Consider the following 24,284-nt stretch of genomic DNA (forward strand, 5'->3'; position numbering starts at 1 on the left):
ATGAAGATTGTGTGCGTGTGGATTAGAAAATAATTATACTTATTTATTTATATACATGTATTTTTTGTTATGCCAGTTACTTTTTATTTATTTATAATTTTTTACAAAAAATTCATATAAGTTTAATATAATAGTTCAAAAACTTGGCACAAAATAACTTAAAACAAAAATTCTCCTTGATGATAATAAATAAATAAACAGACAATATTTATTTTTCTGTATCTCAATTAAATATGCATCCCCTCATCGCCAATTCTCCTGTACCATTAACACAAACAAACAATGTATTTGAGTGAGTTCAAAACATTAAAAAAAAAAAGAATAATTATATACTGGAGTTATCAATCTCTCGGGCAAAGGAAATTGTGGGCTCATGTGTATGTTTAAAATTTTGGTGAATAATATCTTTAAAACTAAGCTATTCGTTGGCAATGCACCCACCTACCTCTACCTGTCTTCTCCTATTCCTCGTTTTATCTACCTCTTTCACTACAAGTAGGTTGGATCAATTCAATGTTAAATCAATTTAATTAGTATCTATTTCTTTTACACTGTTATCTAACCTATTAAATACTCCTAAGTCCTAACTATCCAGACTTGTCCTAGAATTTTAATTAGAATGTATTTAATAGGTAGGAACTTTTTACACAGATCATCTAATAATGAATTATATATTGATTATAATAAGTGTTTTATTTACTATTATAATAATCATTTTTGACAATGCTTGAAAAATATTAAATGAACCTATAATGCTAGTTAAAATGTCATTGTTCCAAAAAAACTTGATACAAGAATATATATATATATATATATATATATATATATATATATATATATATATATATATAAACTTACTTTTAACATATCTTTACACAAGAGTTAGCAAGTATATACATCTAATTTTAAACATGGAACTTTTTGTTTGTGTTAGAAAAAGTAACATTTTCTTAAATTTTTTGCTCGTCTGTTCCAACCACATCTAAGAGATTTTAGAAATTAGTAACATTTCAATAAGATAATATAATTCCTACCCTTGCCGATCCTACCATATTAATACAAGAAATTCATTCATGAATCAAGAAGTAATAGTCCTTGAGAGTAATTTAAGACTACTTTACATATATGGTTTTGACTAGCCTATATATATATAATATTCAATTTTTTAAATTTACGAGAATATTCAAGTTAATTTTTAATTAAAAAATTAATCACTTAATTATGCATCATGTATAGAATAATAAGAATTATTGATAATCTTAAACTACTTCCTAATTTCTCGTGGTCATGGATATCATATCCTAAATAATACGTACTTGATATTAATTTCTGTCAGTTCACTTTCTGAGAATTTATTTTCTTAAAAAAGTTAATACAAACATTAGCAACATGGCGATTTACGAGAAAGAAACCCACCAAATTCTTCTCTATAAATAAAGGATCGAGATGAGATCTTAGCATACAAATTAACTCAGGATTCAAGAACAGTCAACATGCGTGTAGGTGTGCATTTATGATGCATGCAGGGTTTTATGCTGAGCTGCGTCCTACGTACTACAGCGAAACATGTCCACTGCTATACTATATTGTGTATGGAGTCTTCTACGAAGTGCTTATAAAGAAGATTACACAAACAGATCCTTTTTTCTTTTCCCCACAACTTTTCGTTTGTTTGATTTGAAAAAGAAATTAGAGAGAGATCATGAAATTAGAAAAATAAAGTAATACAATAATTTTTTAAAAAGTTATTTAGTGTGAGAAGAATATGAGCTACATTTTTTTAAAAATACATCCAAAATGTTACTTACTAAAATGGCCCTTATAAAAAAATACATCTTGGTTTTTGTGACAGGGTTGTGATGGATCAATTTTGCTGAACAACACTGCTACAATAGAAAGCGATCGAACAAGATGCAATTCCAAATGACAACTGAATATGGGGCTTGGACGTTGTCAATAACATCAAGACAGCAGTGGAATATATATATATATATATATTTGTCCAGCCACAGTTTCTTGTGCTGATCGATATTCTTGCAATGTCAGCTGAAGTAGCTTCTGTTCTGGTCCCAACCATGCATTAATTAGCACTCTCATGGCGACTAGTGAAAAAAGCAAGGCATCTAATGCGTAAGAATATATATGCTATTCTTTATATTTGAACCCTAATAATAAGTATTTGACGTTATTAGGTTTTAATCTAATTGGAGTCAGGTTGCAAGGGGCATATTTTTTAATACCCTGATCTTAGTGTAAGTGCGGAGCGGATCCAGTAAACTATAGGAGGCTGGATTTTTATTTTTTATATTTTAATTATTTAAATATATATTTTTAACAATCAAATATTTAATATATAATAATTTTTATAAAAGTATTATTAGTTTTATATGTAAAATAAAAATTGATTTTTAGTTCAAATGATACAAGAAAACAATACATTTGTTTATAACTTTACAATTTTTTTAAGTTTTGAAACATATTTTGGTCTCAAAAACACAGTTACATTTAACTAGGATTCACAATAATAATCTCACAATACAAAAAAAAAATAAACACATCAAATATAGTAATAACTAATTAAAAATCATTAAATTTTATAACAATTATAATATATATATATATATATATATATATATATATATATATATATTTATTTATAATGTAATGTTAATAAGTAATTATATAAATAAATAAATGAGACTTATAATAATAATAATAATTGATGAAAATTCATATAAAATTGTCATTCAAATTAATACGTTAAAAATATTTGAATCTCATTAATTTTATCAGTCAAATCGGTTTTTTAAAAATAAAAAAACATCTAAATTATCCAAGTAAAATAATCTATTTTTTAATAAGAAAAATAAGAAACGACAATTATATATATATATATATATATATATATATATATATGAGATGATTAATTTATTTTAAGAGTAATTTTTTAATTAAAAATAATCTTATTTGAATTAGATAAAATTATTATAAATAGAGAGTGATGATATTATTTTCTTTTAATTTTCCATTGCATTATACTCTCTTGAGTGTGAAACCAGCTACATCTCTCGAATTCAGAGCGAGAAAGTTTTAGCATGTTTGGAAACACATCAAAAAAGTGATTTTTCATATCTGAATAAAATATTTGTACTAATTCTAACTTGTACGTTTTTAACTCATTTGTTTGATTTGTTGGCTGCGTGATTTCAAACACATGCTTTCCTCCCAACAAACATCTCCAAAATTTGAGTGTTTATTCTCTTAATACAATTCATCTATCAAGTTCAACTCTAGTATTTCGGAAAAAATGATTGAATTTGATAATACCCAAATATACACAACCCCACTATTAAGACTTATAATAGTCAATTATTGAGGTATATGGGGTAAACGTAGTTGCATGTACAACCTGTTTCGTGTAAAACGTTTATTCCATAACTTCTTTTCTGGAAAAATAATAAAATCAACTAAAAAGGAAAAGAGTAGCATAGTTTGACTTCTGTGTTAGAGAGAGAAATCCTGGTCATATGTTAATTACAATCCATACGCAAAATATTTGCGCTATATTGAAAAAATTATAATATATATATATATCATAGGTATACTCAACTATATGGTATCCCATAAACAGAAATTGTAGTTTTCTTCCAGGCAAATAAATAACTTAAAATTTAATTTCTGTTTAGCTAAAAATATCCACCATTTTTTTGTGCGTTATTTGATATCCACTTAAGGTCGTTCAAATGTATCTATTTACAGGGAGGAGGTCCATCATGATCAGTTCAATTAGGAAGAAGGGATAGCTTAACAGCAAACAGAACCCTTGCAATTCTAAACCTTCCAGCACGCTCCTCCACAGTGGATGAACTTAAAGATTCCTTTGCTGCTCAACGTCTTAACACCACTGATTTTGTTACACTCTCACGTATACACAATCAAATTTATTTACTCTTAAAATTTGAGTTTGAACTTAATATTTAATCCCAAAAACTAACTGCTGGTTTGCTCTTAAGAGTTTATTTTAACGCAACCAACGAGTTGGTGCTGAAACTTTCCCTCCGTTGCTTTTGCATCCTTGCCTCGAAAAGCATGAAATGCCCGTTGAACTTATGTTCAACAGTTATCCAAACATACACTAACTCTTAAGATGATAATTAATATATTAATTTTTATTTATATACTCTATTTTTTACTATATCAAATGAGAGATTTTTGACATTTGTTAATTAATAGTAACTAGCATAATTAAGTTTTTGATATATACTATTACACTACTTACATAGGAAAAGATAAAAGTAATGAGAAAACAATTTACATGATTTTTTTTAAAAAAAAATCGTAACTAATAAACTTTTTGTGACTATAGTATTAATTATGAAAAAGCAACTTTTGTCATTAAACTTAGTCACCATTAATGTTTCCCTAGGTTTATTTCAAACCATTATTATGTGTATATACAGGTGCTCATATATACGTTTGGAAGAGCTCACTTTAGCACATTAATTGATCGATTATACAACTTCAATGACACTGAAAGTCCTGGTCCAACTCTGAACACAACTTAGAAACATTGAGTGAGATATGCCCCCAGCAGGATGCAACTGAGGATAATTAACCTAACCAAATTGTACCTTTCCACACCTAATCAATTTGATAACAAATACTACTCTAATCTTCAAGACCTCAGTGGCTTAATTACTTCAAAGCGACCAAGTTAAAGAACTGTTCTCCACTAATCTGATGCTGATACCATTGACCATGTGAATAGCTTTAGTAGTGACCAAAGTGTTTTCTTTGCCAACTTTATAGTTTCAATGATAAAAATGTGTAATATTGGAGTGCTGACTAGGGATGAAGGAGAAATTCGCATGCAAAGTAATTTTGTGAATGGAGTTTCCTCTGGATTAGTTTGGTGCGGTATCCAAAGTTCCTAAAGACAAGTTGGTAGCTCAATCCAAATAAGTTAATAATGCGGATGTGCTGTAAAGGCAAAAGGTTGTAAATCTCTTTTGCTTTGTTGAATAAACCAAAGAAGTGTGTCCATGCCAATGCGATTTTTCCATGTACCTCTTGGCATGTTATGTATTTACTTTGAATCTCATCATTCCATCTCTTTCTCTCTAATTATTCGAGTAAAATAAATTCTATACAGTATTTTGTTCAAATGCTACGTAAAAAATTAAAATTGAACTATATATATATATATATATATATATATATATATATATATATATATATATATATATATATATAAATTTAATTATTTACAAGATCTCATACATTTTTATAGTTTGCTATTTTATTTTTATTTTATTTTGAGAGGCTTCATGCATAATATATTAATGTAGGAGATATAAGGTGATTGGATGATTTAGGAAGAAGGAAAACAGAGAAAGATTATGAATTTAATCCTCTCTACTAACAAAATTTATACTCTAATAAACTAATATTTGTTGATTAAAAAGATGATATATTTCTGTAACATATAAATAAATTCATTTTTTAATTGAGTTTAATGCTACAAATAAATGTGAAAGAAATTTCCTACAATTTGCCATGATTTAAAAGTGATGTTGGATAAATCATAATGATAGAAATTATTCATTCGTGCGATAGAAATAATAAACTGTCTTCCATAGTGACCATTGATAATATTCTACATGCATATGTAAAATTTCCAAGTTTCCTTTTAAGTGTCTCGAGATCTCTACATGGAGGAGTAAGCATCTATATATCTTTTGGTAGCTGAATTATTCTTTTAAAGTTTGTCTTCTCTTGTATATTATTTCTTTTTTCAAGTTCTAGATAGATAAAAAAATGGGATATAATTTTTCTCAGATGTTGTTTATACTGTTTTTTTAATCAGAATTAAAATTCCTCTTTAATTATCGACATAATTTTTTTTGGTGAATATTATCGACATAATTATTTAATACAAATTTTTATTGTACATAGAAGTGATACTTCAATTTTAATATTGGAGAACAGTACGAAAACATAAAAAAACTGTTATTAGAAGAAAAAAATATATGGAAAAGGTTAGCTACATATATTAGCTAAATTAGTTGTTCTAATTGGCTATATAAACCCTATTGTACTCTTTGTAATCTCACCTTTTTCATTTAAATACATTTCTACTTTTTAAGTTCTATATTTTCTCTCAATTTTCTTCGATAAACCATGAAATTTAACATGGTATATCAGCGATACCACCCACTTTGAAAGCCATGTATGGCTAGTATGGGCAGCCAAAATTTGCCCTGGTTCAAGCAAAGCAAGTGTTTATATAGATGTGACTTTTGTTGAGGAACTCATGCCAATGGTACTGATTGTGAAACTGAGAAAACTAATTTGGAGAATTTGAATTATGATCATTAAATACTCCTCTCCTGACTACCTTCGTCCCTCAAATTTGTACCATCATTATTTCCCAAAAATTTGATTACAATGCACTAATTAATGAATGTTTCTTACATTATCATATTATCATATCTGACATTTTGTTTTTACTTTTTATAATAATTATTTTAAAAAGTCATACATGCAAATAATTTTTTAATAGTTTACAGTTAAATTTTTACAGTAAAAATGCATGAAAATTAAACTTTATTTTTCCAAGTCATCATTTAGTCAAATCCCAAAACAATGATTATTTTTTGCAAATGAATGTTTATTGAACATTTAAATGTAGCCTAATTAATTCTGGTTATGGTGTCAATGTTCCAAAACCTAATGCAAGATCTTAGCAAGTACATACATAGATCTAATTTTAAACTTATCTTTACGCAAGAGATATAAAGATTATACATCTAGTTTTAAACATTAACTTTTGTTTTTGTGTTAAAAAACAGTAACATTTTCTTAATTTTGTAGAGTGACGTGCTCCAACCATATTAACGAAGATTTTAATTGGTATTCAAGTTCATGAACTTAGTAAATAAGTTTTGGTCTTCAGTTTTCAATTTTCATTACAACATTTATGTAAAATATCAACGTTTTCTGAAATTTGTTGCTTGTGTGCTCCAACCACATTTAAGAGATTATAGAAATTAATTTTCAAGAAGATAATGATTCCTACTCTTGCTGGCCCTACCATAGTACAATAAATCCACTCATAAATCAACAAGTCGTCGTCATAGGCAATTGGGCATCATATCATAAACAATACGTACGTGATATTATCTAGTGTCTCTCAGTTTACTTTATGAGAAATTATTTTTCTTTAAAAAAAGTTAATTAATAAAAACATTTGCGATACCGTGAGTTACAAGAAATCCGCCGAATTCATCTCTATAAATAAAAGGATCTATATGAGAGGTAAAATCATATTAACTCAAAATGGGTTCCATGCGTCTATTAGTAGTGGCATTGTTGTGTGCATTTGCTATGCATGCAGGTTTTTCAGTCTCTTATGCTCAGCTTACTCCTACGTTCTACAGAGAAACATGTCCAAATCTGTTCCCTATTGTGTTTGGAGTAATCTTCGATGCTTCTTTCACCGATCCCCGAATCGGGGCCAGTCTCATGAGGCTTCATTTTCATGATTGCTTTGTTCAAGTACGTACTTTTTTTTTTCCTTCCAAAATGCCCTGCATATTTAACAAGATTGCTTTGTTCACCTAGAAAAATGTGTTTTTTTCAACGATCTTACGTACGTTTGTTTGGTTTGAAAAATAAATCAGAAAGAGATCAAGAAAATAGCTAGAAAGAAAGCAACGTTTTTTTAAAAGGTATTTAGTGTGAGAAAAATATTAAAACTGAAGAGAAAGAAATTAAATAAGCTTTTCTTGAATGATATTTACATGTCTTATTAACTTAAAGTCACCTTTTTTCTTTAAGTTGTGCTTGAAGAAAAAAGATGTCTTTCAGTTTAGTTTTGATTAATGCTAATTATATTTTTAATTAATTAATTAATACTATATATCTATTTACCATATTAATTATTACTATATTTCATGATGACAACAGACAAGTATTCTAAAGAGGTATCGGTAGATGATTAATTTTTTTATAAAAAAATCTTTTGCGTGTATAGATATTCTTTTATAATTGGTGCAGAAACTTGTAATGCTAATTGCAATTAATCTTACATTGATTAACTAATAGCTATAATCAATATTTAGGTTAGGTATAGGAGACAAATCAAGTGATCTGAACAAATTAAGTTGTTATATTTGCATTGTGACAGGGTTGTGATGGATCAGTTTTGCTGAACAACACTGATACAATAGAAAGCGAGCAAGATGCACTTCCAAATATCAACTCAATAAGAGGATTGGACGTTGTCAATGACATCAAGACAGCGGTGGAAAATAGTTGTCCAGACACAGTTTCTTGTGCTGATATTCTTGCTATTGCAGCTGAAATAGCTTCTGTTCTGGTAATTAATAACTCCTAATTAATTCCCAGCCATTAAAAGTTGCATGATTGGATTCAAAATTCTATGGTATTGGGGTTCTGATATAAATTTGTAATTAAATTGCACTAAAAAAAATTATCATATACTTTTAATAAAATTTTTTTATCTAATTTAATTTATTATTAAAACTATTTTTAAAATTCAATCCTAACTCTTTTTTAATCGGAGCATGTAAGCTGGCACCCACCGTATATCGTTGGAAGATGCTATAAAACCATTTAATTAATGGATGGAATCAGTCAAAACATTTAATTCAAAATACTCTTAATTGTGATTAGTAATCATGTTCGGGCAAGTTACGTTGTGTATAATTAATTTGACTTAATCAGATAAAAAAACAAATGGACGCAAGCCGGTTGGTATAGATATCACTGGCCTGTAGAATATGTGGTTTTTCACGTTTAAATAAAAGCTAGCTACTATATTATATTTAGTCTTTTTTTTTTCTTAAACCCATTTAACGTGATTTATTGACTGTGAAACATGTTTCCACACACAGGCTTAGAAACTCCTCGCAACTAACATCTCCAAAATTTGACTATTTATTTATGAAGATAATTCATCTATGATGTTCAACTCTATTATATATATGTATCATCGCAGTATTAAGAATTATAATAGTCAAATATAGAAGTATATCGGGTAAATGTAGTTGCATGTGCGACCTGTTTCGTGTAAAATGCTTATTCTATATAGCTTTTTTTATTGGAAAATAACAATGAACTAAAAACGAAAGAGTATCATATAGTTTGACTTTTATGTTAGAGAGAGACATCTTAATTTGGTCATATGTTAAATAATTAATTACAATGCATACACAAATATTTATGCCATATCTAAAAAATGATAAAATATCATAGGTATACTCAACTATATGATATCCCCATAACAGAAATTGTACTTTTCTTCAGGCAAAGAACTTAACATTTCTGTTTGCTAAAAACAAACATCCACTTAAAGTGGTTCAACATATTTATGTAATAATTTACAGGGAGGAGGTCCAGGATGGCCAGTTCCATTAGGAAGAAGGGACAGCTTAACAGCAAACCGAACCCTTGCAAATCAAAACCTTCCAGCACCTTTCTTCAACCTCACTCAACTTAAAGCTTCCTTTGCTGTTCAAGGTCTCAACACCCTTGATTTAGTTACACTCTCAGGTATACATAATCAATTTTTTATTTGCTATTAGCTAGCAATAAAAAGTCTCTGATACAGACATATTTAGATAAATTAATTTCTCCATAAACATTTATAATAAAATTATCAATTTATGTACTTAAAAATTATGGATTGAAGCTCTTTTCATCCAACTTTTACTAAAGTTAAGGTGCATATAATATAAAATAAACTATCTCTTGTTTCTTATAAAAAGATTGAAGATAAGTTAAAGTCTACTTATAAATCATTAATATATGTATAGGTGGTCATACGTTTGGAAGAGCTCGGTGCAGTACATTCATAAACCGATTATACAACTTCAGCAACACTGGAAACCCTGATCCAACTCTGAACACAACATACTTAGAAGTATTGCGTGCAAGATGCCCCCAGAATGCAACTGGGGATAACCTCACCAATTTGGACCTGAGCACACCTGATCAATTTGACAACAGATACTACTCCAATCTTCTGCAGCTCAATGGCTTACTTCAGAGTGACCAAGAACTTTTCTCCACTCCTGGTGCTGATACCATTCCCATTGTCAATAGCTTCAGCAGTAACCAGAATACTTTCTTTTCCAACTTTAGAGTTTCAATGATAAAAATGGGTAATATTGGAGTGCTGACTGGGGATGAAGGAGAAATTCGCTTGCAATGTAATTTTGTGAATGGAGACTCGTTTGGATTAGCTAGTGTGGCGTCCAAAGATGCTAAACAAAAGCTTGTTGCTCAATCTAAATAAACCAATAATTAATGGGGATGTGCATGCTAGCTAGCATGTAAAGGCAAATTAGGTTGTAAACCTCTTTGCTAGCTATATTGAAATAAACCAAAGGAGTAGTGTGCATGTCAATTCGATTTTGCCATGTACCTCTTGGAATATTATGTAATAATTATTTGAATCTCTTTAAGGTACTTAATTAATCATATAGTCCATATTTGTTGGATGGCTAGAAATCAAATGAGATTTTCTTCACAACCCGTTCAATTAAGTAGTTAATTAAATTCAGATAATGGCAGGATTCTGTTATCCCTTTTCATTTTGGTTACTTAATCTTGTAGGTCGTCTAAAATTTAGTTTTGGTTAGAATTACTGAAGCTAATATACCGTACTACATCATCTTGTTGCATTTTGTTTTCTTTTTATGGTGGGCTTTTTTTGCTTGAAGGAGTTAGCTATGGTGTTTTTTGTTGATGTGGGCCAGCCTTTTTATTTCTTCTACCTGTGTTCACTCTTTATGTTGCTGCCAAAACTTTTACATTCTTTGTCCTTTTAGTATATCGGCAGTTACTTTCTGCTCCTCCAGTATACTTCCTGTACCTTTTTAAGCTTTTAGAACACTTAATTCAATATGTAAAATATTTTTTTTATTAAATATCACATCTCTTAAAACACTTTGATGTTGTAAAATATTGATTTTTTTTATTAATTTCGTTTATTTTTGTATATTTTAGTGATTGCAATAAGATACTATTATCAATATATTTTTTTACTTAAATAAAAAATTATATCATATCTAATATATTTATATTGCTATAAAATTTTGTTAATAATATATATTCACTTTTTTTATTAATTTATGTATATATAAATTAATTTATTAATACATACTAATTATAATAAAATTAATTTTAATAAATATATTAAAATTAATAAATATAGTATTATTTACTAAATATAAAATAATTTATATGTGATGATTTATAAAACCAGTATATATTAATATGATTAAAAAATATAAATATAATTCACATTTCTTAGTTTATAAATTATATTTATTAATATTAATTTTAATATTTAAAATTATTATTATAATTAATAATTAATAATTAATATTTTAAAAGTATTATTAATTGGATATATATGCTAGTTAAAAATATGTTTAAGAGATATGGTATTAAAATGTATAAGCTATAGTTAGTTTGGTTTTAATTTATTAATTGCCTACTTATGCCCGCAAGCTAGTTAAAAGGGCTTATTTAGATCAAAGCTGCCCGTATGCTAATTAAAAGGGCTTAGTTAAAGAAATCCTCATAAATAATGTTAAAGAATTAAAATTCAAATAGCTTGGATCGTTTCTCTTGTCGTTTCACTAATTAATTTCCTTGTAATATTGTTTCGCATTTTTTTAACATTACATAAAGAAATCTATATAATAAACGTGGAGTGCAACAATCTCAAAAATGTCGTTATCAAACACCAAACAAAAATGTCGTTATTAGCGCTGTGTTCCACATATTAGTATATTACAGAAGTTGACGAACAGTTATTAATGTGTAATCTACTAGCAATATTAGATTAATACTTCTAGTATTTTCTCCTAGTAATACTCTTAAGCAATTATTGTCCTCTCCTATTATTTTCTACTCCATCTTACAGGGATCTTGTCTTAGATCATCGTGCTTCCCATCGCTAAAGAAATCTGTACATATAAATCTCAGACATAGACAAATGGCCTGAAATTCTATACAGAAATGCAAACAAAACTGAAACACACACATATATCAAATATTTATATTATCAAAACATTTTATTAATCCCTTAAAAAATATTTACATGAAACCAATCCAAATACAAGTGGCAATATAATTAATTTTTTAAATTATAGAAGTTTCCCATATATAATTAATGTATCAACTATTTATTTTTTGTTTGGAAAGAAGGAGCCTAAACCCGCATGTATCACCTAACTTAGACTGTTTCTCTTGTCCTTTCGATGACTCATCTGTTGTTTACCACAACATATATAGAATACTTAGACTTTTATAATTTGGTCACTAGGATATACCTTTTTTTTAGGGGGTCACTGGGATATACTTAGTAAATCAAGAACGTTATTATTAATTATTATTGGGTAGGGGGGAGGGGCTCTAATCCAAATCAACACAAAACATTAAAGTATAAAAACCCTAAATATGTGACCGATTTATAAATATAGTGTAAATATCTTTGCTTTACATATGGTATCTAGCTCAAATTTTTTTCGCCCCCCCCCCCCCCCCCCCCACACACACAAATATATATATATATATATATATATATATATATATATAACAAATTTACTGACGATAAACGACTGAATGGTCATTTTAGTGCGTACCAGGTAAAATTGGTTTTAAATAAATTTAATTTTAGTTAAAACTAATTTTGAAATAAAATGATTAATTTATATTTGTATGTTTTCATTATAAAAAAATAAGTTAAAATTTGTTTTAATTCAAAATTAATTATAGATCCAGAAACAATTATAAACTCTTTTTCAATAAAATTAATAATAATTGACAAAAATGTAGGTGATTTAAGTTCTTTAATTAAATGATGTAATGTTCGAATCTTGATTAATCCTGAACTATCGAATAAATTTTTTTAGAAGAGAAATATTTATTTTATAAAAATCAAACATCTGAAAAATTATCTAAAATCAATTTTAGATACAAAATTATTATTTTTTAACTTAAAAAAAAATACTTAGATATATTCTAGTTTACTATTAACGTTTAGTTTTGTTATACTTGTAACTTTTATAGAAAAAAGCTTTTTTTTAATTAATTTAATAAAATATTATTTAGATTAAAAAAAGAAGTCGTAATTTGAAGATAAATTGTAATAAACTACCATATGAGCATGTGGGGTAGGTGCATTACAATGTTGAAATTCCAATGTGGGGTACTATACTAGTCATATATCAAAAGAAGTTCAGTTGTCCAAGTTATCTGTATGAAGCAAGCAACTTGCCACGTGATGTCCATTCTACTGACAAAAAAGTCAGCTCTTGTACTGCCTAGAGTTATTTTTCATTTCTTATCCATATATCTCAGACGACAAAATTAATTTGTATTCACCCGTTACATTTATATGCTCTAAATGCTGTTTTAATTTACATAAAATCATCAATTGCATTTTAATTTAATAAAAAATTAAACAAAAACAAAGAAATAGTATTTGTTAATTAGCTATTCATACATTTTTCTTACTTCATGACTTGCAAATGTTTTATTTAGTTTTTTTTAGTTTAAAAATGTGCAATTGCTACTTATTAACTTGGTAAACAAAACAATTAATAATTACCATGGCAACTTGCATAGAATATATACCTTTCTGAACTCATCCTGCTTTCCAAATTTGACTCTTGAACGTTCACGTTCTTGGTTAAATTTCTCAACAGTACTCCCTGGTGCTCCTTTGCTGTTGCCACAGACAGGCCCACACAACACAAATAAAGAGCCATCAAAATAGCATATGCTTCCCCAACGTACATTTAATTTGTACAGCAAACATAAATGTAGGATAACGCTCTTCAATCAGATCCAACAACTTAAATTCAAGTATTATAAATTTGTTTACACTCTTTTTTTTTTTATATCAAATCAAATTAAGTTAATTAGTCTATGATACACATATGTTACACAAGTAATTTGTTAGCCAGCTTATTTCAGGTTTTAAAATGTTTAAAGTCCTACTGTTTAGCAAAAAGAAAAAAAAATATCACAGATCGAGAGAGTTTTCTTTATATTTTTCTATCCCCCCTCCTCACCCTTTTTTCTTTCACTTTTTTCATTACATATCTTCTGGCTGATTTTGTATGAGATCTGTGACATTTTTTATTTTTATTTTACACAATCCTTAACGAGAGCTTGGAAGGAATTAAAAACATAAAGAATGAATCTTTTACTTTAAGACAACAAGTATTAAATGTATTTTTTATTTTTTACAAATAGTCTTTTAGCATTCTTTAATTTTTTTTCTTTTTAAATTTAACTATTCTAAAATTAAAAAAATTGTAACATAAAGAATTATGTACTCCTCCTTAGTTTAAAATGAGTTAAATTTAAGATATATTAATTAAATTTAATGATCATACATTCACAACATAAAATAATTTTATACTCCTTTCAAAAAAGTAATTTTATACTTTTATTTAATAAAAAATTAATATTTGATATGATCTTTAAGATAATTATTAAAAAAATAAACATATTAATCATTGATGATAATTTCTAATTGAATGAGAACATAAAACTATTTTCTTTCAATAAATAATCTATTTTCTCGTATTAATTTAAATAAAAAGTAAATAAACTGTATTTTTTATTTCATACCATACCTTTTCCTTTACAAGAGTTAGGGTCTTTCTTATTCTTATATTATTATTATTATTACTTTTGTTTTGAGAGGATATTATTATTATTATAAATAAATGGCTTCACCTAATGTTTAAAGGCGGCAATAATGACTGTACCAAAAAGTAAGCAGCGGTTGAAAAAAATAATGCAAGAGAAGACCAAGAGAAATCCATGGAAAAAACATCCAAGTATAAACGGGTGGAAAAAATTGAAAACTTCATAGACTAAACCACAACTCGTTATTAGAGCTTGAAAAGCACGACTTACTTTATATACAACACTACTAATGCTTTGTTGAATAAACATACTCCCACCAATACCATGCCATTTGAAGTATAATTAATGTCGTAAATTAGATTCTGAAAACAATCCTGGTCGTGCCGCCCACGTGTCACCTCATCAGAATCACTTATTTTATAATAACAACTAACCACTAATATATGAATATAGAACTAGTAAACTTTATTTGATTTGATGCCAATCACCAATATCGGGCTTCCCTTTTATAGGGTCCACACATGACAATAGCACTAGCTACGCATTGCAACAAACTTGGTAATATTTTAAAGAAAAATGTTATCAATATATTTTTTAGTATTTATCCTTTCATGATAAAATCATTTCATTAGATGGAATTTTTTTATTTTTATATTAAAAATATGACTTGCTGTTTATTTTTAAATTAGTGAAATGTAGTGTCCAATATATTACTAGCACTAACACTCCTTGAATTTCAAACCAAAATTAATAACCACTAATTAGTTTATTTTAAAGTGAATTAGGATAGAAGGAGGAAGAAAACAAAACCTTTATGTTACCAGATAAGATCAGTTACATTAGGATTATTTTTGTAAAATTATTATTCTTTTTTATATATTTATTGAATTTTTTAAAGGTTTTTTATTACTTACTATATTATTTTTCTTAATCTCCTTCTCCTCCTGTTAAAACAACTCAAAATCACGCAATATATATTTTTCGGGTATCTTTTGTAGCTTTTGTTGAATATGTTAAAATTAATTTAATCCATTTTTTGTGAATTTTTTCAACGAGTGTTTTATTAATTTCTTCTTATACAAGAGAATATATATATATAATCAAGAATAAAAGTTCACCTAAATGTATAACAAGCACAACCATCATGCAGTTAAGTTTTATGTGATCATTTAATTGTAAGGACTAATCCATCTGAAATTTTAATTTTTTAAAAATTAAATTGTCATTAATTTACTTATTTAAATACCAAAATGATCATAATTATGAACACTTATAATAATCCTTTGAATAAATGACTATTTTAATTTCTAAATATGTAAGAAAGAAATAATTTAGTACATGAAAAAATAAAAAAAAATATAATTTAGTTTTGAATAAGAAAAAAGTACAATAATTATATAATATATGCAACTTAATGATCAATTGATCTTTAAAAAATATAACATAATATTAAATTAGTCGTTGAATATTACATCATAATAACACGAATTTAAAAATAAAATATAATTATCACACTTTTACACATTAAAAGACTAAATTAATATTTTCTTTTATAAACTAAATTATGAGCAACTTAGAGATGGGAGGCCAAAATAGTCATTTACCATAATCCTCCGTGGGCGACGGGAACAATATCCATTATGGTATAAATAAAGGCTAGTCATGCAGCAAGTCTTGCAAAAACGTAAGAGAAAAATGGGGTGTTTCCATCTCACAGTGACTAGTCTGTGCTTTGTAGTGGTTGTGGTTGGAGTGCTTCCACTCTCCTTAGATGCACAACTAGATCCCTCGTTTTACAGAGACACGTGTCCCAAGGTTCACTCCATTGTTCGCGAAGTGGTGAGGAACGTTTCCAAGAAAGATCCCCGCATGCTTGCCAGTCTCATTAGACTTCACTTTCATGACTGTTTTGTTCAAGTATGTTTACTTATTTATGAACTTCATCTTTCTGCTGTCTTTTTTGATGTTGTTCTTTAAAACGAAGTAGTTTTGATTCAAAATGACGTCGTTTTAAAACATAACTTTCAAAACGACATCATTTTAGAGAAACATGCAACACAAGCACAACACAAAAAAAGGACAATCAATTTTTTTATTTATTCACTTTATTCATCTTAAAGTTTCAAGTTTTCTAGTCTCATTATACTCCACTTTTATTATTTCTTTCAAGTGTTATAAAAAGGAGCACGGGTATCCGTTGGAAGTAATTTTTAAAGCACATTGGACACAAACACATTATTTTTTTCTCTCACCCAGAACGTATATGCTCCAAACTTCAACGACATGTCTTTTATTTTAGAAAGAGTAGTGTATGTGAAAATCATACACTTCAAATATGGATATGAGAGAATACTACCATTTCATTCTCATCCATAGGTGTTTTGAATACTAACAAGAAATATGAATTGATTATGTTGTTGATGTTTGTGACATTCAGGGATGTGACGCATCAGTTTTGTTGAACAACACTGCCACCATAGAGAGTGAGCAACAAGCTCTGCCAAACAACAACTCTCTAAGAGGTTTGGATGTTGTGAACGACATCAAGACAGCAGTTGAACAGGCTTGCCCCGGCGTGGTTTCTTGTGCTGATATTCTTACCCTTGCATCTGAAATATCTTCTATTCTGGTATGGATTAATGCTATTTCTAATTCATTTTGCTTCTGTGCTGAGTATAAAATCACATTGTATATATATGTTTCAAATCTTTGACAAATGTTTAATTTCAAGAGTAGAGTTTAGATAGAATCATTATCATAAAGTATACTAACCAAAAAAGGTTGCAATCAATTACACATGATATGTCTAAGGTTTCACTCATTTCAATCATAATTAAATGAAAGATCTTTCACAAAACATAGTTGAGTCTATCATGATCCTGTAACATTGATAATTATTACATAGCTCAAAGTCTATATTATTATTAGTCATGTTTAATTAAGAACACCTTTTACTTTATTGGTCTTAAAATGATACATCTTACAAATATGTATATTAATTAATATATAGGGTGGTGGTCCTGATTGGAAAGTTCCATTGGGAAGAAGAGATAGTTTAACAGCAAATCGAACCCTTGCCAATCAAAACCTTCCTGCTCCTTTCTTCAACCTCACTCAACTTAAAGCTGCCTTTGCTGTTCAAGGTCTTGACACTACTGATCTAGTTGCACTCTCAGGTAAGAAAATCTTCCCAATTAAATTCATCCTATATATGTTGCAAAATTTAAAAAATAACAATGATAAATAGGAAAATTCTTGAAATTCAGGGTAAGGTAAGATATTGGATTCAAAGGGATATATTATTAATGAAACCATTGACATTACTCTAAAAAAGAGAGTCCGTGATGGATTAGTATATGATTTTTACATGATTCTGAGATATAAAGTGAGTTGAATGGTTAAGAGAAAAAAAAAAGTTTGATACTTTCTATTAACAAAAATTAACATTCTACCACACTAGGATTAAAAAAAATGATTTATGCATGATTGAATTTCAGGTGCTCATACATTTGGCAGAGCTCACTGCTCTTTCATTCTTGGGCGATTGTACAATTTCAGTGGCACAGGCAAACCTGATCCAACTCTTGACACAACTTACTTGCAACAATTGCGCCAAATATGCCCGAATGGTGGACCCAACAACCTTGTGAATTTTGACCCTGTCACTCCTGATAAAATTGACAGGGTCTACTTCTCCAATCTTCAGGTCAAGAAGGGCTTGCTTCAGAGTGATCAAGAGCTGTTCTCGACACCCGGTGCCGATACCATTCCCATTGTCAATAGGTTCAGCAGTGACCAAAATGTCTTCTTTGATGCCTTTGAGGCTTCAATGATTAAGATGGGTAACATTGGTGTGCTCACTGGGAACAAAGGAGAAATCAGAAAACATTGTAACTTTGTTAACAAGAAATCTGTTGAACTTGATATTGCTACTGTGGCCTCCGAAGAATCATCATCAGAGGAGGGTATGGTTAGCTCAATCTAATTGGATTAGGATGAATAGTTTACACTTTAAAAATGGTGCGATTAGAGACCAATAAAGAAGCTTTAGGCATATTCATGCCATGTGCCCGCGCCACTACTTGTTGTGTACTGTGTTTGTGTTACACTTTCTTTATTGTATTTTGAATCATGTAGTGTTCATAAGCAATTCCTTTCCGTGCCTCTAGTTTTGAAAGAGATCCTGAACCTAAAATCTGTATATTGATGGCATAATTAAAAAGGTAAGCTATTGAAAAAGTAGCAGGCAATATTTTAATTATAATGAACCAATTATTCATTTATGATTATTTGGTTCAGTGTTTCATTAACTACAAATTATATTTTTCCATTAATTGGGCTTAGATTTAGATCAGATTGTCATACAACTAATAGTGATACCAGCTTAAAAGAAAACTTCATAGGTGGACCTACTGTTTCTTTTTCTTTATACAAGAGAAATGACAGAAACATTTCATTTGAATTTTAGTAAAAAATAATAATTAACTATTAGTTCACATTTAATCCAAAATATTTCCTTGATCTTTCACTTCATATGTGTAAAAAAGAAGAATAAACTATTGTCAAGTTTAATTTACTAATTATATACTTAAAATTTTATAATTATTGTAATCAACAATAAATCTCAATATGTAATTACATTAAATATTCTGGATATTTTTTTTATTATTCATAATAATCTTATGAAGGATGAAATGAAATTGACTTAAGTGAAAAAATCGATTTATATATAACTATATATAAACGGAATATGGTGTTTTGGTGTACGCACCCATTTTATTTTGATAGCTACATTTATAACTTATTATTTTGATATCTTTTTTTATTTTAAAAAAACATGAAAAACAATTAAGGCGCGGATATATAATAATATACCTGTCTCGACTTCCAGTATTAATTATATTGTAATTAAAAAAAATTTCTTATATTTTTTTCTTTCTATTTTCCCTTTTTCTTTCACTTTTTTCATTATATCTTCTGTCCGCTTTCTTTGTATGGGATCCATGACTTTTTTTTTTCTTTTTCAGACTAACTTTAGCGAGTGTTTCAAACTATTGAAACATTCAGAATAAAACCTATAGTTTAGTAATTTGAGAAATGCATTTTTTTTTTCCACAAATAACCTTTCACAATTCTTTGATTTTTAAAATTTAACTATTCTATGTGAAATTTATGTAAGGTAATAAAATAAAGATATATTCACCCTTAATTTAAAATGAATTAATTTTTATATATTTTAATTTAAATAAAAATGAAATACAACCTCGTTTTCATTTCATATATCTTTTGGTTTATAAGAGCTAAGGTCTTTTATTTTATGTACCAAAAAAGTCCTTTTGATAATATTATCATAAGTAATTTTATTACAACAATTTATCGGTTTGAGTGAAACTGAGTTAGAGCTTGCAAAGCACCACTTACTTGAATTAAAGTATAGAACACTAGTTTTTGGTTAATTGTTGATATTACTACTTGATAGTAACATACTTCCACAGCCCACCATGCCATTTAAAGTATAATTAATGACGTAAATGCCAATGAAAAATTTATATTATATAAACAAATCCTGGTCGTGCCGCCCACGTGTCATTTCAGCAGGACCACTTGAACCTTTTTTTTTTAAAGGCACTTGGATTTTTAATACTAACATATGAACATAAATTTCAAATGGTGGCAATCAGCAATTTTGGGCTTTGCTTTTACGGGTTCCACACATGACACTAGGCACTAGCTATATATGCACTGCAACGATTATTAAGAATCTGTTTGGTTTGTTGTTCGCAAGTCTTAAACGTCCTTTCAAACAAATTGTTACTTCTCATTTTTTTATTAGAAAATAGAAACTTCCCTTTTCAATGATGTAAACGTTCCCAAACACAATCTAACTAGGTAATATTTTAAGGAAAAATATGTTATATAAACACATTTTTCAACATTTATTCTTTCATTTTATTAGATGGAATTTATGTGATTCCTATTAAATGTATATGAGTTATATTTTTATTTTTAAATTATAATGTAATTTTTTTTCTTATTAATGCATGCCTTGCACGGTACACAAGCTAACGCTAGTAAGTTGAATATGCAACAATTAATAAGGAAAAACAATTTTTAGATGGTTGTTGGCTTGTTGCTCTATTGTCTTTTGAACATGTTTCAAATTTCTTTGTTGAAGTTATATGTTATTCATAATATTTTTATGTTATCCAATTCATTATTGAATTGGAGGAGGCAATATGGTTCACGGGTCAATGGCCAAATCTTGATCTAATCTTGGTTGAATTGGTACGTATATATGTGTTTAAAATATATATAAAAATTCACACTTGATTATTATATATTTGGTACATATCAAGTTGTAACTTTTATTATTTTGATAAATAAAAAATAAATATGACGGTATATTTATTTAAATAATAAAAAATTATATTTTAAAGTGGTTATGTCACAATTGTTTTTAGTGATGATGTAATATAATTTATTTATTTATTTTGACTACACATATTATTATATAATTTAGATTTATAATTTTTACATTTTTAAAATAAGAATTATATATATATATATATCAAAATTATTTGTAATTAGTTAATAATACAAAAATGTTAATATATATCAAAATTAAAATCTAGTACTACTGCAAGCTCCTTTTAATATTTATGATAAGTAATCTTTGAAACGAAAAAGAAAATGAACTTTAAAGAAACTGTTTGTTATTTTCAACTCTAATTGGCAAATTCAAAAATAAAACTTCAAATCAGATTGGGCACGTAGGTACACTTGGGTCAGTAATAGACAATGGAGTAGGATATTAGCAACCGAGAACTAAAAGTCTATAGGTTTAGATTGGATCCTAACGGAAAGTTTGAAACAATGTGATAAATTATTATAGTGGGTTATGTCACATATGGTTCTAGATATTCTTCCCCATGTTTGATGCATGTGTCTGCCTCAAGCACATTAATTTTTACCACACCAACTCCATCTTCTTTCTTTGTGCAATAAGTTCAGCAACAAGCTGGCCAGACAAACAAGACCTGACAAAAGTAGCTTTTATTTCTTCCCCGAAGATCTCGAGGCTCAGATTCTTTTCGTATGACATACTCATAAGTAATGTCTGACATGACCAAAAAAAAATGTAATGTCAAATGTAATGTCTGAGACATATATATATATATATATATATATATATATATATCATTCACAAAATTTTATCATTTTTATAAAAAAATTAAGAAATTAAAAGAGTTTGTCACAAAATGTTTTTATCATTTCTCTTATTTTGTGTAATTATGTTCATGATTAAATATTAAATATAAAAACATATTTTAGCGGAGATTCAAATTTCAAAACCTTGATTTATTATATTATATTGTGATTTTCAACTCCGGTTGGTATATACGTGTACATTATGTTTGATTTTGTTATAGAAAAAACATTATGTGTTGATTTACGAGCCCTTCACACAATCACTTGTAACTACAGCATACTACCTCCGTTGTCATTAATGTACAATTTTTTATTTTTATTTTTATGGAAGAGCCCTTCTCCATTAATGTGTAATAATAAAACTTAGTGTAAGTCAATGGCTCACATTCAATAGAAATTATTGGAAGAGTTTGAAGGAGGTGCAAGCTTCCTAATTGGTCTCGTCATTTATGTCTTACACGTTATTAGCTGTATTCATTGTTATTTTTTCATGTACTTCTGATACATAGACGTATTAGTTGTTGTTGCCTTGCACGGTAAATAAAATCTTAAATTAATAATAATTGAAAATAAATGTTAGAAGTTATTTTTTGAATAAGATCAAATACAATTATTATATCTATTTTAGGTTTTATTCATGAAAGTTATAGGTTTGATTTTCATGTTTTCAGTATACCATTTTTTTATATTATTTTTTTGTCAATAAAAATTAGTTATTAATAATTTATTAATTTTTGTTCGTAAGAAGAATTTAAACCTCCAATCTGTTCCTCCTCTCTTTAATAACTAAGTCAACTTTCTAATCCTACATTTTTAAAAATTTAATTAACTAAAAATTATTAAGGATATATTTTTAAATTAATTATTATAAGAATTAACAATTTTATCATATATAACAATTTATAATTGGATGAGAATACAAATTTTTTGTACTATTGATATATTAAAATTAAATTCAAATATTATAATGTAAAATATATGTTAAAAATAAATATTAAACATAACGCAAATACAATATAACTTTTTAAATATTTATGCGATATATTAATTTTTAATTTTGTTTATATACTTCACGGCATTTTAATTAAATAAAAGGTTCTAAAAATGTGTCCCTATAACCTCAAGCCATCTTGATTTTGCCTGCTTTTAATACATTTGTCTTGTTTTGTAAAATAAAATAAAATTGTCTTCTTGCTCAAACTTTTTTTTTTATGCGTTTCTTGCTCATAAACTGAACAAATTAAATTAAACTGGCATAAGAAGATATAAATGCTAATAAAACAAACTAGAGATCCCTGAACTCCAGCTATCCAAGATTCATGTGTGTCAGGTTTATAATTAGCAAACCCCGGTTTGACTTAATAATTAACAAATATTTTTTTATGCTTTTATTTAAATTATGGTTTGAAATCATGATTTTGTTATAGTTGACCAAATGCCCACCTCTAATTATACCCAAGACTTGTCAATGTCATTCTAAAGATATTATAAAAACGAAAAATTTAAATAGATAATTATTTTTGGAAAATAATAATTATAAATTCATATAAGTTATCATTGAATTATGTTTCTTTTATGAGAATTCCCCCCGCTATCTATCTTCAATCAATTATCACCTTTGTACCTTTGAGTTTATAAAAAAATGAATAACTTTGCCAAGCTTAAATTCGATGCCTATAATTTAGATGGGCTGATATAATTTGTGACACATCCTATTTAATTTTAAAATGATATAATTTCGACTTTTCCTAAAACTGTTATATACTAAATATTATTAAGTGTAGCATGTTGTGAAAAACAGAAAATAATATATATATTAATTGATAGTGTGAAAAGTTTTTACACTATCTATTGATAAGAAATTTTTATGTATGGTCATTTTATTGAGTTTTATAATAATTAAATTAAAAAATATCTCAAACATAATTTGTGATTGATTAAACATGTAAAAGTTTTTCATTCTCAATACAAATTTTTAAATTCTGTGAAAAATGGTCGTATTTTTTAAAGAAACAGATAAAATTGAAATTTTAGAGAAAAAAAAGGACAACAATGACAGACTTTCACATGAAGTCTTCATTATTTAAGGGATTTAAAAGCACTTTTACATATCGAATAGAATTTTCTTTGAATAAAAAGTGTTTATAGGAGAAAAATAAAAAAAAATAATTTATTTTTTTAATCCATCTAATTTCTCTAAAATTTGAACTATGTAAATTATTTTTTGCTTCATAAACACTTATATGATAAAAAAAATAAGAAAATAAAATTAATTGAATCTCCTGTATAAGCTAAAATCAATTTATGTAATTAAATTTTATATAAATATTTTACATTTAACTTCTGTAGAAGGTAGGATATATAAGTTAATTTTA

The 24,284-nt window shown here is 27.4% G+C and overlaps 2 protein-coding genes and 1 pseudogene across 2 annotated transcripts; all 3 read left to right on the forward strand.

The window, feature by feature from the left end:
- Positions 1 to 1,516: 1,516 nt before the first annotated feature.
- Positions 1,517 to 4,934, forward strand: LOC106794319 (peroxidase 15-like; annotated as a pseudogene).
- A 2,404-nt stretch (positions 4,935 to 7,338) lies between these two features.
- Positions 7,339 to 10,506, forward strand: Ep (peroxidase). The gene is made up of 4 exons (NM_001251386.1): positions 7,339 to 7,557; positions 8,189 to 8,380; positions 9,411 to 9,576; positions 9,840 to 10,506. The coding sequence occupies exons 1-4, from the start codon at positions 7,339 to 7,341 to the stop codon at positions 10,319 to 10,321; spliced, it is 1,059 nt and encodes a 352-aa protein (NP_001238315.1). The 3' UTR covers positions 10,322 to 10,506.
- Positions 10,507 to 16,376: 5,870 nt separating this feature from the next.
- Positions 16,377 to 18,850, forward strand: LOC100804829 (peroxidase 15-like protein). Its single transcript, NM_001354716.1, has 4 exons — positions 16,377 to 16,617; positions 17,138 to 17,329; positions 17,711 to 17,876; positions 18,198 to 18,850. Exons 1-4 carry the CDS (start codon positions 16,396 to 16,398, stop codon positions 18,683 to 18,685), a joined length of 1,068 nt encoding a protein of 355 aa, NP_001341645.1. The 5' UTR covers positions 16,377 to 16,395; the 3' UTR covers positions 18,686 to 18,850.
- The last annotated feature ends 5,434 nt before the right edge of the window (positions 18,851 to 24,284 follow it).

Source organism: Glycine max, chromosome 9 (assembly GCF_000004515.6).
Source record: "Glycine max cultivar Williams 82 chromosome 9, Glycine_max_v4.0, whole genome shotgun sequence".
Lineage (NCBI taxonomy): Eukaryota > Viridiplantae > Streptophyta > Magnoliopsida > Fabales > Fabaceae > Glycine > Glycine max.

Bases quoted from the DNA above. Each gene is read 5' to 3' on its own strand.
- Ep (NM_001251386.1), top strand. From the start codon at position 7,339: ATGGGTTCCATGCGTCTATTAGTAGTGGCATTGTTGTGTGCATTTGCT. The intron at 7,558-8,188 runs GTACGTACTTTT...GCATTGTGACAG, and splicing joins TTCATGATTGCTTTGTTCAA to GGTTGTGATGGATCAGTTTT. The intron at 8,381-9,410 runs GTAATTAATAAC...AATAATTTACAG, and splicing joins CTGAAATAGCTTCTGTTCTG to GGAGGAGGTCCAGGATGGCC.
- LOC100804829 (NM_001354716.1), top strand. From the start codon at position 16,396: ATGGGGTGTTTCCATCTCACAGTGACTAGTCTGTGCTTTGTAGTGGTT. The intron at 17,330-17,710 runs GTATGGATTAAT...ATTAATATATAG, and splicing joins CTGAAATATCTTCTATTCTG to GGTGGTGGTCCTGATTGGAA. The intron at 17,877-18,197 runs GTAAGAAAATCT...ATTGAATTTCAG, and splicing joins TGATCTAGTTGCACTCTCAG to GTGCTCATACATTTGGCAGA.